A 16,749-nucleotide genomic window follows, 5' to 3' on the forward strand; every position below is an offset into this window, starting at 1 on the left:
AGCCACATTCATCTATTTTTGTGTTGTCTATGGCTGCTTTCATGCTAACAGATGAGTAATTGCAACAGAGATCTTATGGCCCACAAAGTATAAAATATCTATTATCTGTCCCTTTATAGAAATAAATTTGCCTATTCCTGTCTTAGATCATAGACTCAGGAATTTTTCATTTCTCATTTTTAAGGGAAATTGAACAAAAGACTGAAACCCTCTTATTCCATAAGTTCTTTGAGTTTTGAGTTATTTAAATACTAGCATTTTAGAGTTGGAAGGGACCTCAGAGATAATCTCTTTTATCTCTTTATTTTGCAAATGAAGAAACAGATTTAGAGTCAGAGAAGTTTTAAATTAAATTATGGCTAATTTTTGTTTTGTTAGAAAATAGACTCAGTAATAAGTTGTTATAGAAACTAATGATCTATATCATAGAACAACTTGCAAAATTCATTTGTTCTTATTACAGAAGTATTTGGTTTTACTAAACAGTGGTAGCTATTAAGAGAATTTCTTCTTTGGAATTTTTAAAGTAAATATTTTAAAATAAATATTTAGAGCATGTTAATAACCTTTGCCTTTCATTACCACCCGTAATTCTTTCAAATCTCATGGGTATGAGGTTTTTTTTATGAGAAGACTAAAAATCTTATAGGACCAATTCCAGACATTCTTCATTAAGCTCCTATTGATTTAGGATTTAAAGTCCTAAATCATCAGAAATTCCACAGTGAAATTTTAATGTGTAAGACTTGTTTCTAGAGTTTTTCTTTTATCTCTCCATCCTCAGATACCATGAAAAGTTTATTTAAGCTTAGTTCTGAAATGCAGTCATATAGTGGGATGTTATATTACTAAAAAATAGCATTTTTATTTTCTAATGTTGAATACAGATTTTCTACATATAATTTTTAGCTTATTACTAGCTCTTTTGGATAACTGTCTACTTCTAAAACAGCCAAATCAACAAAAAACACAGTAAAATCAATTTGTGGGGATTTGGGGAAAGCTGATTTTTCAGCTGATTTGTATGCAGGATTTGGTGGGTCCAGATTCATTAAAATTGTGCCAAATTAAATTAATTTTAATTAAACTAATTAAATGCCAAATGCATAAAAAGAAATATTTTAGGAATATGTATAAAGTCATTTGAACTTTAAGAAGGTCTGTTAAACAAAACAGACAAAAGTATTGTTATATGCTTTGGAAAATTTAAGTCCGTGATAAGTAGGCTTCAGGAAATTCATCTTAATTTATATTTATAAATTCTGTTTCTCGGAAGACTGGTTTTGAATGAACCTTCGTGCTTTTCTAAATTGTATAGAAAGGGCTAACCTTTTAGCATTTACATATTCCTTTTGCTCAAATAACTGATTTCACTTAAGTAAACTTTGAGTATAAAGGAAAGTTGGTTTCCTAAACCACACATGAAAAATACTCATTGCTTTTCATCAACTTGTTTATTCACCTGATATTTCTTGAACATCCATGATGTGTCAGGCACTGATGCAGGTGCTGAAAGGGAAAATGTTGAAATAAATATTTTTTGCTCATAGTTGAATATATTATGTGAGGAGGTATATCTGTTCATGTGTAGCATTTGATACTATTACTCTCTTTCTCTTTTCTTTTGTAGCATGCTATCTTGGGGAAATCCCATCTATATACATGATTTTCATTACCTCCTTTGCACCAAAATCTGAGTAAAATACTCCCATGGATAATTCCTTAATGGACATTTCTGGCTAGATATCCTTTATTTTATTTAATTTTATTTATTTATTTATTTATTTATTTTACATCTTTATTGAAGAATAATTGCTTTACAATGGTGTGTTAGTTTCTGCTTTATAACAAAGTGAATCATTTATACATATACATATGTTCCCATATCTCTTCCCTCTTGTGTCTTCCTCCCTCCCACCCTCCCTATACCACCCCTCTAGGTGGTCACAAAGCACCGAGCTGAAATCCCTGTGCTATGCGGCTGCTTCCCACTAGCTATCTATTTTACATTTGGTAGTGTATACATGTCCATGCCACTCTCTCACTTTGTCACAGCTTACCCTTCCCCCTCCCCATATCCTCAAGTCCATTCTCTAGCAGGTCTGTGTCTTTATTCCTGTCCTACCCCTAGGTTCTTCATGACATTTTTTTTCTTAAATTCCATATATATGTGTTAGCATACGGTATTTGTCTTTCTCTTTCTGACTAACTTCACTCTGTATAACAGACTCTAGGTCCATCCACCTCATTACAAATAGCTCAATTTCATTTCTTTTTATGGCTGAGTAATATTCCATTGTATATATGTGCCACATCTTCTTTATCCATTCATCCGATGATGGACAATTAGGTTGTTTCCATCTCCGGGCTATTGTAAATAGAGCTGCAGTGAACATTTTGGTACATGACTCTTTTTGAGTTATGGTTTTCACAGGGTATATGCCCAGTAGTGGGATTGCTGGGTCATATGGTAGTTCTATTTGTAGTTTTTTAAGGAACTTGCATACTGTTCTCCATAGTGGCTGTACCAATTCACATTCCCACCAGCAGTGCAAGAGTGTTCCCTTTTCTCCACACCCTCTCCAGCATTTATTGTTTCTAGATTTTTTGATGATGGCTATTCTGACTGGTGTGAGATGACATCTCATTGTAGTTTTGATTTGCACTTCTCGAATGATTAATGATGTTGAGCATCCTTTCATGTGTTTGTTGGCAGTCTGTATATCTTCTTTGGAGAAATGTCTATTTAGGTCTTCTGGCCATTTTTGCATTGGGTTGTTTGTTTTTTTTGTTCTTGAGCTGCATGAGCTGCTTGTAAATTTTGGAGATTAATCCTTTGTCAGTTGCTTCATTTGCAAATATTTTCTCCCATTCTGAGGGTTGTCTTTTGGTCTTGTTTATGGTTTCCTTCGCTGTGCAAAAGCTTTCAAGTTTCATTAGGTACCATTTGTTTATTTTTGTTTTTATTTCCATTTCTCTAGGAGGTGGGTCAAAAAGGATCTTGCTGTGATTTATGTCATAGAGTGTTCTGCCTGTGTTTTCCTCTAAGAGTTTGATAGTTTCTGGCCTTACATTTAGGTCTTTAATCCATTTTGAGCTTATTGTTGTGTATGCTGTTAGGGAGTGATCTAATCTCATACTTTTACATGTACCTGTCCAGTTTTTCCAGCACCACTTATTGAAGAGGCTGTCTTTTCTCCATTATATACTCTTGCCTCCTTTATCAAAGATAAGGTGACCCTATGTGCATGGGTTTATCTCTGGGCTTTCTATCCTGTTCCATTGATCTATCTCTCTGTTTTTGTGCCAGTACCATACTGTCTTGCTTACTTTAGCTTTGTAGTATAGTCTGAAGTAAGGGAGCCTGATTCCTCCAGCTCCGTTTTTCATTCCCAAGATTGCTTTGACTATTCTGGGTCTTTTATGTTTCCATACAAATCGTGAAATTTTTTGTTCTAGTTCTGTGAAAAATGCCAGTGGTAGTTTGATAGGGATTGCATTGAATCTGTACATTGCTTTGGGGAGTAGAGTCATTTTCACAATGTTGATTCTTCCAATCCAAGAACATGGTATATCTCTCCATCTATTTGTATCATCTTTAATTTCTTTCATCAGTGTCTTATAATTTTCTGCATACAGGTCTTTTGTCTCCTTAGGTAGGTTTATTCCTAGATTTGTTTTCTTTTTGTTGCAGTGGTAAATAGGAGTGTTTTCTTGATTTCACTTTCAGATTTTTCATCATTAGTGTATAGGAATGCCAGAGATTTCTGTGCATTAATTTTGTATCCTGCTACTTTACCAAATTCATTGATTAGCTCTAGTAGTTTTCTGGTAGCATCTTTAGGATTCTCTATGTATACTATCATGTCATCTGTAAACAGTGACAGCTTTACTCCTTCTTTTCCGATTTGGATTCCTTTTATTTCCTTTTCTTCTCTGATTGCTGTGGCTAAAACTTCCAAAACTATGTTGAATAAGAGTGGTGAGAGTGGGCAACCTTGTCTTGTTCCTGATCTTAGTGGAAATGGTTGCAGTTTTTCACCATTGAGGACGATGTTGGCTGTGGGTTTGTCATATATGGCCTTTATTATGTTGAGGAAAGTTTCCTCTGTGCCTACTTTCTGCAGGGTTTTTATCATAAATGGGTGTTGAATTTTGTCGAAAGCTTTCTCTGCATCTATTGAGATGATCATATGGTTTTTCTCCTTCAGTTTGTTAATATGGTGTATCATGTTGATTGATCTGCGTTTATTGAAGGATCCTTGCATTCCTGGAATAAACCCCACTTGATCATGGTGTATGATCCTTTTAATGTGCTGTTGGATTCTGTTTGCTAGTATTTTGTTGAGGATTTTTGCATCTATGTTCATCAGTGATAATTGGCCTGTAGTTTTCTTTCTTTGTGACAACCTTGTCTGGTTTTGGTATCAAGGTGATGGTGGCCTCGTAGAATGAGTTTGGGAGTGTTCCTTCCTCTGCTATATTTTGGAAGAGTTTGAGAAGGATAGGTGTTATCTCTTCTCTAAATGTTTGATAGAATTCGCCTGTGAAGCCATCTGGTCCTGGGCTTTTGCTTGTTGGAAGATTTTTAATCACAGTTTCAATTTCAGTGCTTGTGATTGGTCTGTTCATATTTTCTATTTCTTCCTGATTCAGTCTTGGCAGGTTGTGCATTTCTAAGAATTTGTCCATTTCTTCCAGGTTGTCCATTTTATTGGCACAGAGTTGCTTGTAGTATTCTCTCATGATCTTTTGTATTTCTGCAGTGTCAGTTGTTACTTCTCCTTTTTCATTTCTAATTCTGTTGATTTGAGTCTTCTCCGTTTTTTTCTTGTTGAGTCTGGCTAATGGTTTATCAATTTTGTTTATCTTCTCAAAGAACCAGCTTTTAGTTTCATTGATCTTTGCTATCGTTTCCTTCATTTCTTTTTCATTTATTTCTGACCTGATTTTTATGATTTCTTTCCTTCTGCTAACTTTGAGGTTTTTTTGTTTTTCTTTCTCTAATTGCTTTAGGTGCAAGGTTAGGTTGTTTTATTCGAGATGTTTCCTGTTTCTTAAGGTAGGATTGTATTGCTATAAACTTCCCTCGTAGAACTGCTTTTGCTGCATCCCATAGGTTTTGGGTCATCGTGTCTCCATTGTCATTTGTTTGTAGCTATTTTTTGATTTCCTCTTTGATTTCTTCAGTGATCACTTCGTTATTAAGTAGTGTATTGTTTAGCCTCCATGTGTTTGTATTTTTTACAAATCTTTTTCTGTAATTGATAATCTAGTGTCATAGCGTTGTGGTCGGAAAAGATACTTGATACAATTTCAATTTTCTTAAATTTACCAAGGCTTGATTTCTGACCCAAGATATGATCTATCCTGGAGAATGTTCCATGAGCACTTGAGAAAAATGTGTATTTTGTTGTTTTTGGATGGAGTGTCCTGTAAATATCAATTAAGTCCATCTTGTTTAATGTATCGTTTAAAGCTTGTGTTTCCTTATTTATTTTCATTTTGGATGATCTGTCCATTGGTGAAAGTGGGGTGTTAAAGTCCCCTACTATGAATGTGTTACTGTCGATTTCCCCTTTTATGGCTGTTAGTATTTGCCTTATGTACTGAGGTGCTCCTATGTTGGGTGCATAAATATTTACAATTGTTATATCTTCTTCTTAGATCGATCCCTTGATCATTATGTAGTGTTCTTCTTTGTCTCTTCTAATAGTCTTTATTTTAAAGTCTATTTTGTCTGATATGAGAATTGCTACTCCAGCTTTCTTTTGGTTTCCATTTGCATGGAATATCTTTTTCCATTCCCTTACTTTCAGTCTGTATGTGTCTCTAGGTCTGAAGTGGGTCTCTTGTAGACAGCATATGTATGGGTACTGTTTTTGTATCCATTCAGCCAGTCTGTGTCGTTTGGTGGGAGCATTTAATCCATTTACATTTAAGGTAATTATCGATATGTATGTTCCTATTCCCATTTTCTTAATTGTTTTGGGTTTGTTATTGTAGGTCTTTTCCTTCTCTTGTGTTTCTTGCCTAGAGAAGTTCCTTTAGCATTTGTTGTAAAGCTGGTTTGGTGGTGCTGAACTCTCTCAGCTTTTGCTTGTCTGTAAATGTTTTAATTTCTCCATCAAATCTGAATGAGATGCTTGCTGGGTAGAGTAATCTTGGTTGCAGGTTTTTCTCCTTCATCACTTTAAATATGTCCTGGCAGTCCCTTCTGGCTTGCAGAGTTTCTGCTTTAAGATCAGCTGTTAACCTTATGGGGATTCCCTTGTGTGTTGTTTGTTGTTTTTCCCTTGCTGCTTTTAATATGTTTCCTTTGTATTTAATTTTTGACAGTTTGATTAATATGTGTCTTGGCGTATTTCTCCTTGGATTTATCCTTTATGGGGCTCTCTGTGCTTCCTGGACTTGATTAACTATTTCCTTTCCTATATTAGGGAAGGTTTCAACTATAATCTCTTCAAATATTTTCTCAGTCCCTTTCTTTTTCTCTTCTTCTTCTGGAACACCTATAATTTGAATGTTTGTGCGTTTAATGTTGTCCCACAGGTCTCTGAGACTGTCCTCAATTCTTTTCATTCTTTTTTCTTTATTATGCTCTGTAGTAGTCATTTCCACTATTTTATCTTCCAGGTCACTTATCCGTTCTTTTGCCTCAGTTATTCTGCTATTCATCCCATCTAGAGTATTTTCAATTTCATTTATTGTGTTGTTCATCATTGTTGGTTTCATCTTTAGTTCTTCTAGGTCCTTGTTAAATGTTTCTTGCATTTTGTCTATTCTATTTCCAAGATTTTGGATCATCTTTACTATCATTATTCTGAATTCTTTTTCAGGTAGACTGCCTGTTTCCTCTTCATTTGTTAGGTCTGGTGGGTTTTTATCTTGCTCCTTTATCTGCTGTGGGTTTTTCTGTCTTCTCATTTTGCTTATCTTACTGTGTTTGGGGTTTCCTTTTTGCAGGCTGCAGGTTCGTAGTTCCCGTTGTTTTTGGTGTCTGTCCCCAGTGGCTAAAGTTTGTTCAGTTGGTTGTGTAAGCTTCCTGGTGGAGGGGACTCGTGCCTGTGTTGTGATGGATGAGGCTGGGTCTTGTCTTTCTGGTGGGCAGGTCCACGTCTGGTGGTGTTTTTGGGGTGTCTGTGGACTTATTATGATTTTAGGCAGCCTTTCTGCTAATGGCTGGGGTTGTGCTCCTGTCTTGCTAGTTGTTTGGCATAAGGTGTCCAGCACTGTAGCTTGCTGGTCATTGAGTGAAGCTGGGTGTTGGTAGTGAGATGGAGATCTCTGGGAGATTTTTGCCTTTTGATATGATGTGGATCTGGGAGGTCTTTTGTGGACCAGTGTCCTGAAGTTGGCTCTCCCACCTCAGAGGCACAGCATTGACTCCTGGCTGGAGCACCCAGAGCCTTTCATCCACACGGCTCAGAATAAAAGGGAGAAAAAATAGAAAGAAAGAGAGAGAAAGAAAGAAAAAGAAAGAAAGAAAGAAAGGAGGGAAGGAGGGAGGAGGGAAGGAAGGAAAGAAAGAAAGAAGGAAAATAAAATAAGAAAATAAAGTTATTAAAATAAAAAATAATTATTAAGAAAATAAAGTTTTTTAAGAAAAAAAAAAACGGACGGATAGAACCCTAGAACAAATGGTGGAAGCAAAGCTATACAGACAAAATCTCACACAGAAGTATACACATACACACTCACAAAAAGAGGAAAAGGGGAAAAAATCATAGATCTTGCTCCTAAAGTCCACTTCCTTAATTTGGGATGATTGGTTGTCTATTCAGGTATTCCACAGATGCAGGGTACATCAAGTTGATTGTGGAGCTTTAATCCGCTGCTTCTGAGGCTGCTGGGAGAGATTTCCCTTTCTCTTCTTTGTTCTCACAGCTCCCAGGGGTTCAGCTTTGGATTTGTCCCCGCCTCTACGTGTAGGTCGCCAGAGGGCGTCTGTTCTTCGCTCAGACAGGACGGAGTTAAAGGAGCTGCTGATTCGGGGGCTCTGGCTCACTCAGGCCGCGGGGGAGGGATGGGTACGCAGTGGGGCGGGCCTGCGACGGCAGAGGCCGGAGTGACGTTGCACCAGCCTGAGGCGCGCCGTACGTTCTCCCGGGGAAGTTGTCCCTGGACCCCGGGACCCTGGCAGTGGTGGGCTGCACAGGCTCCCGGAAGGAGGGTGTGGATAGTGACCTGTGCTCGCACACAGGCTTCTTGGTGGGGGCAGCAGCAGCCTTAGCGTCTCATGCCCGTCTCTGGGGTCCGTGCTTTTAGCCGCGGCTCACGCCCGTCTCTGGATCTCCTTTAAGCAGCGCTGTTAATCCCCTCTCTTCGCGCACCAGGAAACAAAGAGGGAAGAAAAAGTCTCTTGCCTCTTCGGCAGGTCCAGACTTTTCCCCGGACTCCCTCCCGGCCAGCCGTGGTGCGCTAACCCCCTGCAGGCTGTGTTCACGCCGCCAACCCCTAGATATCCTTTAAATGTATTCATGTATCTATGGATCCATCCTTGGCCCTCTGCTTATTTTTCTCTCTAAGTAAGGCTGGTAGCTATAGCTCTGAACTTCCTTCTCTTCTCCCTGTCCTCTCTCCTTCCTCCCATTTTCTCTGTCTCTCAAAGTACTGTTGAGTACTTTGTTTCAGGTACTTTTCTGAGCACAGAGGCTGGAGCAGTGAACAAGAACGATTTGGCCTCTGCACTCTTGGAGCTTACAGCTTGGTGAGAGTGATGCATTAAACAAATAATTCCAAACATACAGGTTGTAGGTTACACAATGAGACACAAGTATAAGATGAAATGAGAACGGATGTTAGGGAAACTAGCCTAGTCTGGGACACTCCTGAGTAAGTGACACTTATACTGGGACCTCAAAGATGAATAGGGGTTAGCAAGAGATGTGGGATAGAATTCCCGGAAGAGGGAGAAAAAGCCCCTAAGAAAAAGCTGCTAAGGAGCTTATTAGCAGGTTCAAACAACGGAATAAATAGTTCTTGTGGCTGGAATGTGATGAACAAGTTGGAGAAGGATGCAAAACGAGGTGGGAGAGACGAGGTGGAAGTCAGATGTTAGTAGAGGATCTTTTAAACCACGTCAGTGCTTTTGGTCTTTATCTAAGAGAACTGAGAATATATTAGTAGAGTTTATAGTGGGAGAATTACCTATTCGTTTGTTTTTTAAAAAGTTGACTTGAGTGCTTATATGAAAAATGGATTGAAGAGGGGCAGACGTGGATGTGCAGAAATGAAGCTTTTTTATGAAGCTTTCGCAGTGGTCCAGGCAGAAGGTAGAGGTTACTTACATTATTAGCATATCAGCAGTAGAGGTGATGTAGATAGATTCAAGAACTGCTTACAAGATATAATTGATAGGATTTTGTGATTTTTTTTAGTTTAAAGTATGAAGCTGAAGATAGTGTCAAGGATAAATTTTTCATATGCTTGTTCATGTGTATTTTGTTGACGTTTTAGTGTCTTGAAGTCAAACATTTTCAAAATCAAACTCATTTTTTCCTTCTGCAAACTAATTCTTCCCCTTGACTTCCCTGTTTTGTGAATGACATCCCTATCTCCAAGTGACCTAGCCTTACGACTTTTTTATTTGGTCACAGCTTCCACTACATTAGTTACCAAGTGTTAAGGACCTGACCTCTGTAGCATCTGGAGTCTCTCCCTTCTCCTCCTCCGCAAATCCTTCCCTTTTCCTCTTCCTCCTCCTCCTCCGCTTCACCTTTTGTCTTTGTTATAGCAGTAGCATTCTTTTGCTGGATCCTTAAACTATGCTTTTCATCCAGGTCTCTGAGCTCCTTGAGCAAAAGAACTGTCCTTTCCATCTTATGTCTTACGTACCTAGCAGTGTACACTTCAGCATGGTAGTTGTAAAAAAATATTAAATGAGATGAAAATACATTTTCCTCAATTTGGGTTTCTTCCATTAATTCTTAGCCACATTAAAAACTTTTCTCAAAGTCATTCAGGGGCTTCCTTTTTCTTAAAGAATAATTTGGTCTTAGGGCTGTGATGTTATGAAAAACTGGCTGCTGGATATGAGAAGTGTATGAGTTGGAGTTTTCCTGTAGTAATTTAGTAAAAATGGGCTCCTGACCCTTTTTGCACTGTAGCCCTGACTACTACAAAGAGCAGATTTTTCTGGGAAGGGAACATAACTGGTATTTATTAGCAGCCCCACTTTTGAATAAAGTTTTAAAAATTTCATTTGATGGCTTTTTACAATTTTTAAATTTTATAAAAGTATTTGCAGAATTCACGTTTAAAAAATAATTTAATGTGTATTTCTTAGCTATCCAGTATTTTGCTGTCATGTCAATAGCTCATATTGTATGTTAGTATCTTATATGTACATCTAGAGTATATTGTTTCATAGAAAGTTTATACAAGAATTATTCATCTGTTTTGGAAGTACCTATTTTTAATAGCTTTATATGTTCTAAAATATGAACTTCCATAATTCTTCAATTTTTTTTTTTACATTTTTAGGAATAAGAAAATTTTAAATAAGAAGAAGTTGAAAAGAAAACAGAAGAGCAAATCAAAAGTGAAGACAAGAAGCAAGGTAAAACTGTTAGCAATTTATAGGGAGTAAGGACTTTTTTATTAATTTGAATAAAAATGCCAAAATTAAAAAGGTAATTTTAATTTTGGTAAGAGGTAAGAGGTACAAACTACTATGTATAAAATAAGCTGCAAAGATATATAGTACAATATAGGGAATATAGCCAATATTTTATAATAACTATAAGCGGAATATAACCTTTAAAAATTGTGAATCACTGTGTTGTACACCTGAAACTTGTATAATACTGTACATCAACTATACCTCAATAAAAAAAATAAGGTATGAGTGTAATTAGCAAACCATTTTATTTCTGTGTGCTAAAGTAATTTTTAAAAACCCCTTATTATTTGGTCACACTGTTTAGTTTCATCTTTTTGGCATCTTTTTGACCAGCAGCCTGGAAGTTATTATCTGGGTGCTGAAAATTATTTATTATTTATTCTTGTTTTCTTTGATCAGTCCTTTGGGGGAAGATATATATTTCTCTTCTCTTTTTTCACTCTGACTACATGTACTGGAAACTGAGTAAAATTGGCTTGTGAGTTGGGACTTGGATTTGGTTTGTCTCATACCTATGCATACATTATGAATTAGAGAGTATCTTGGTGCATCTATAGACTTTTGACTGTTCTGAGCTTCTTTAGATTGTTGGTGGCTGTACAAAAAAAAGGCAATAGAGAATATTTGAATTAGGTGGTACCTTAGAGATCAAGGATCTGTTCTTCTACCCAGTGCAGATATCTTCTCTATAAAATCCATCTAGTTTTTTCTTAAACATTTTCAGGGACCAGATACAGCTTTTTGTAAAAGAATCTCTTTTCTAATGAACAGTAGCAAGAAGCTTAGACAGGAGGAAGAAAGCAATCATACTTGTGATTTCTGAAGAGCTCTACTTTTGGTTATAGAAACAATCACTTAGCTTGGGTTGTATATCATATTTAAGTTCTAGAGACAGTTGTTTCCTGCACTTTTTAATGAGTATTTTTGCTCTTATAACTGAGAGAAATCTCCTTTAAAGTAGTGAACCAAAAATAGAAGGATAAGGGATGGAATTGATCAGTTGGACCCAGAGATTATAATAATGTCATCAAATCCTCTTGCTTCTGTTTTCCTCTGAGTGTAGGTTTATTGCCTGTGGCTGAGGACTAAGGCTGCTGGCAGCTCCAGCTTTATTTTCTTTAAGCAAAAGGCGATTTCTTCTACTAGTTGTGGCAGAAAATCTTGGATAGGGTTTTTGATTGACCTGCATCATTCACTTTGACCTGGAAGATGGGGTACTTTGATTGGTTAGACTGAGTTATGTTTGTAACCTTGTGATGGACTATAGGTGAGCACCCTGATTAGCAGGCTATGTGGAATGGGAGGAGTGGTTGCCCTAAGGGAAATGTTGCTGGGTGGGCAGATAAATAATATATGTTCACTATATCATGTCGTACTACTGCTTTGGGGACAGAAGAGGGAAGTGGAAAGCATTCTTACTATACTTAGTATGTGAAAACCTTTAACAAGTAAATAGTCATTCAGATTTACTACTTCTAACCCTTTTCCACTTTTTGTTGCTGTGTGCAGAGTTGGAATATGGGGATATTGAAAATCTTTTAAAGCCCTTTTTAAGGTTTCATTTGTTGATTTTCCTAAAAGTGGTGGCATGTGATATCCAGGAAGATATGGGACGTCAAGCTCTTTCTTCCACTTCGGTTCTGTCTCTAACTAGCTTTGCTCCCTTCATAATTCATCTTTCTTCTGTTGGCCTTCAGGTTTTATATCTGCTTTTTTAGGAGCAGCTTGTGATAAGACTGATATAAAAAAACTTCATTTACACCTCAGACTTTAATTGCACACTGACTCTGTGCAGGCCTTGTGCTTGGTATTTGGGATGCAAAGATGAGTAAGAAACATTTACTGCTCATAAAATGGTGGTGTTAGTCTCTTTGCCCTCTATTACTGTTTTTGGAGTATTTTTTATCCACTCTCTTTTTATAAAAGTTATTTTTAAAATGCCATTTAGCTATACTTCTTCATCTCCTTCTTTATTGCTGTCATTGACCCCTCTGTTTCTCCATTAGCCATCTCCTTCATTTACTTTCCTTCTTATCCAGTATAGATGCTACAGTATTTTTAGAAAAATTCTTGCTTAATCTCCTGTATTAGTTCTTTATGGCTGCTGTAACAAATTACACAAACTTTATTGCTTAAAACAATATAAATTATCTTATGGTTCTGGAAGTCTGAAGTCTAAAATGGATCTCACTGGGCTAAAATCAGAGTGTCAGCAAGGCTATATTCTTCCTGGAGGCTCTAGAAGAGAATTTATTGCCTTGCCTTCTCTGGCTTCTAGAGCCTGCCTGCATTCTTTGGGTTGTGCTTCCTTCCATCTTGCCACCCTCTCCCATTTATAAGGACCCTTGGGATTACTTTGGGCCTACCTAGATAATCCATAATAATCCCCCATCTCAAAATTCTTAATTTAGTCATATCTGCCGGCTCCCTTTTGCCATGTAAGATGACATATTCTCAGGTTCTAGGGATTAGGGGGTATATATTTTTGGAGGCCATTATTCTGCCTACCACATCTTCCTTTCTCTCATGTACATTTGTTGGATTTATCTGACAAAACTCAGTCCTGTACAAATCCAGCCATCTTTCCCTCTTTCCCTGCAGGTGAGTACCATGTACTGCTAAAAGGAGTTAAACAAGAATTTATTGATACCAGTACAGTTTCATGATTACCAGTATCAAATGGACCATCCATAGCTAGACTCTCTTCTTGTTTTTTCTGGTCAGATAGTTCTTCCAATTTTCCTGTGGCTATTTCAGACCTTTGCCACTCTCCTCAAACTTCTGATAAATTCTGCTCTCCAGCAAATGACTTCACTGCCTTATAAGAGAAGTCAAATCCATTACACAGGAAACTTCCTCAGCATCCTGCTACCAAATGTATCTGCCTTAGATCAGGTTCCTTAATAGTAGAACCTGAGACAGGGATATAAAGTGTACAATTCAGTGAGTTTTGAAAGATACAATCAAGGTTTAGAAATTTTCCATCATCCCCAAGGCTTTCCTCATCCTCTGCTGCATTCCATCCCTCCTTACAGCCCTAGCTGTACACAACCACAGGTATATTTTCTGTCATTATAGATTATTTTTCATTTTCTAGAATTTCATATAAATGAGATCATACTGGGTATAGTCTTGCATCTGGCTTCTTTCCCTCAGCATAATGATTTTGAGTTGTGTTGATGTAGTTGTATATATTAATAGTCTTTCCTTTTTTTTTTCTGATTAGTATCCCATTGTTTGGATATATCCCAATTTGTTAATCTGTTCATCTGTTGATGGACGTTTTGGTGTTGTTTCCAGTTTCTGTCCCTTGCAAATAAAACTGCTATGAACAATTTGTGTATTAGTCTTTGTGTGGGTATAAGTTTTTGTTTTTTGGGGAGGGTGAATACCTAGGAGTGGGATGATTAAGTGATGTTTTCTTCGATGATTTGCCAGAAGGACTCATAAGACTCGAAAGCAATTTATACTAATGGCTAAGATTTATTACAACAAAAAGTACAGAGTAAACAGCAGGAAAAATAAATGTGTTGGTGGTTAGGGAGTAATGGCCTGGGCCTCCTGGTCCTTCCTTGTGTGAGCACACAGGACATGATTTCTCTCTGGTGGTGAACTGCAGGAATATGTGTGGAACATTTCTGTCCAGGGAAGCCCGTTTGAGTCTTAGGATCTGAGACTTTTATGGGGACCTGGTCACATAGACACATCCTGATATGCAGCCAGCCATAGCAAGTGAAACTTGGGTTCACATCATCAGTCATGATATTTCTGCAAAGCAGTCGGACAAGCCAGTGGGTATGGTTGCTCTAGGAGTATGTAACAAAATCATCAATACCTAATATAAAGGAAACTCTAAAGACCACATTCCTAAGTACTGGCCAGGGGGCAGTGATGGTTCCCTTGGAGAAATACAAGGAGTAAGCAGTGTTAACCTCAGTGTTAACTCTTCTTCGCAGGTGGCGTAGTAGATGAATGTTTAGCTTTTTGAGAAACTGAAAACTGTTTCCAAAGTGATTATTCCATTTTACTGTTCCACCAGTAGTGTATGATAAGTCCAGTTGCTTCACATCTTTGCAAACACATGATCTTGTTAGCTTTTCAAATTTTAGTCATTTTTTTAATACATTAATTTTATTCTTTTGTAAAATAAAGGGGCATTTAGAATCATAGATGAAAATGAATGATTTTAAAGCAGTTAAAATTATTTCCTAGGGAATAATTATGGTCAAAGTTTGTATGCTAGGAAAAAAAAATACTCCTGAAAAGATATCACTGTTTTTCACTCTATAAGAGTGTTACACGAAATTTTAGTCATTCTGATAAGTATATAGGGGTATCTCACTGGTGTTTTACTGTGCTTTTCTCTCATGACTAATGTTGTGAGTATCATAATCATCATGTGATGTGCCTTTCACCAATTATGTCTTTTTATTGTGAAATCTCTTCAACTCGTCTCCCCTTTTTATAACTGTCTTCTTATTGAATTCTGAGGGTACTTTATACATTTTAGATCAAAGTCCTTTGTCAGCTGTGTTGCAAATAATTTCTCCCCTTCTATGGTTTGCCTTTTTTGTTTTTGTAGAGTGCTTTATAAGAGCAAAGGTTTTTAAGTTTTATAAATTTAACGAATTGATTTTTTTTTATGATTCACATGTTCTAAGTCTTTGTCTACCCCAAGGTCGCATAGATTTTCTTCTATATTTTCTTCTACAGATTTTATAGTTTTAGCTGTTACATGTAGGTCTGTGATCCATTTCAAGTTAATTTTTGTGTATGGTATGAGATAAAGGTTGATGTTCATTTTTCCACATGTTGGTATTCAGTCGATCCAGTATCATTTCTTTAAAAGACATCTTTTCCCATTGAATCATCCTGGCACCTTTGTAAAAAACCAGGTGACTGTATTTGTTTAAGCCTATTTCTGGAATTTATTGTGTTTAATTAATCTATATGTTTACCTTTATGCCAGTACTGTACTGTCTTCATTATAGTAGTTTTGAAATAGGTCATATGTTTTTAACTGTGGTCTTTTTAAAAAAAATTGCTATAGTTAATTTAGGTTCTTTACGTTTCTATATATAAATTTTAGAATCAACTTGTAAATTTCCATTTTTAGAAAGCCTCTGGAATTTTTATTGGGATTTCACTGAATATAGGTTTCGGGAAGAATTGCCATTTTAATGAAATGGAATCTTCTCATTGATGAACATGGTCTCTCTCTCCATTTATTTATCTTCTTTAATTTCTCTCAGCAACATTATTTTGGTTTTCAGTGAACAGAGATTGTACATAATTTTATTAAATTTAACTAATAATTATATATTTTTGATGTTATTGTAAATGCTATTATTTAAAAATTTTGTTTTAATTTTGAGATTGTAATGTGAACACAGTTGTAGGAAATAATATAGAGAGATCCTGTGTACCCTTTACCCATTTTCTCCCATTGGTAAGGTATAGCATAACTACAGTAAATATCACTACTAGGAAATTAACATTGATAGAACCTACAGATCTTATTTAGATTTCACCAGTTTTACATGCACTTATTTGTTTGTGTGTATTTAGTTTTAGGCAGTTTTATCATGTGTGGGTGTTTGTGACCATTACTACAGTGAAGGTGTAGAACAGTTTCATCATAAGGAACCGTTGTACTACTTTTGTATAAACAAAGACACCTCCAAACCTCACCCTGTCCCTAGCCTCTGCAAACCACAAATCTGTTCTCCATCTCTGTAATTTGTCATTTCAAGAATGTTATGTAAATGGACTCATGCAGTATGTAACCTTTTGGGATTGGTTCTTTTCCACTTAGCATAATTTCCTTGAGATTCATCCAAGTTGTTGCATATACCAAGCTTGCACCTTTTATTGCTGAGTAAGCGTTCCATGGCATGGATATACCACAGTTTGCTTAACCCTTCATTCATTAAATAACATCTGAGTTGTTTCCAGTTTTGATTATTTTGAATAAAGCTTCTATGAACATTCATGTGCTGGTGTTTTTATAAACATAAGTTTTCATTCCTCTGGTATAAATGCCTAAGAGTGCAACTGCTGGATTATACTGTAAATACATGTTTAATTTTCTAAGAAAAAGCTGTACTTTTTCTAGTCTCTGTATC

The 16,749-nt window shown here is 36.5% G+C and overlaps 1 protein-coding gene across 10 annotated transcripts in view; it reads left to right on the forward strand.

Moving 5' to 3' along the window:
• Positions 1 to 16,749, forward strand: part of MYCBP2 (MYC binding protein 2) — a 272,923-nt gene that overhangs the window by 24,156 nt on the left and 232,018 nt on the right. For all 10 annotated transcript variants that reach the window (XM_067713398.1, XM_067713403.1, XM_067713399.1 and 7 more), the window contains exon 2: positions 10,486 to 10,561. In XM_067713398.1, coding sequence (XP_067569499.1) covers positions 10,486 to 10,561 — 76 coding nt within the window. The remainder of the gene's footprint in view (positions 1 to 10,485; positions 10,562 to 16,749) is intronic.

The sequence above is a fragment of the Pseudorca crassidens genome, chromosome 18 (genome assembly GCF_039906515.1).
Source record: "Pseudorca crassidens isolate mPseCra1 chromosome 18, mPseCra1.hap1, whole genome shotgun sequence".
NCBI classification, from domain to species: Eukaryota; Metazoa; Chordata; class Mammalia; order Artiodactyla; family Delphinidae; genus Pseudorca; species Pseudorca crassidens.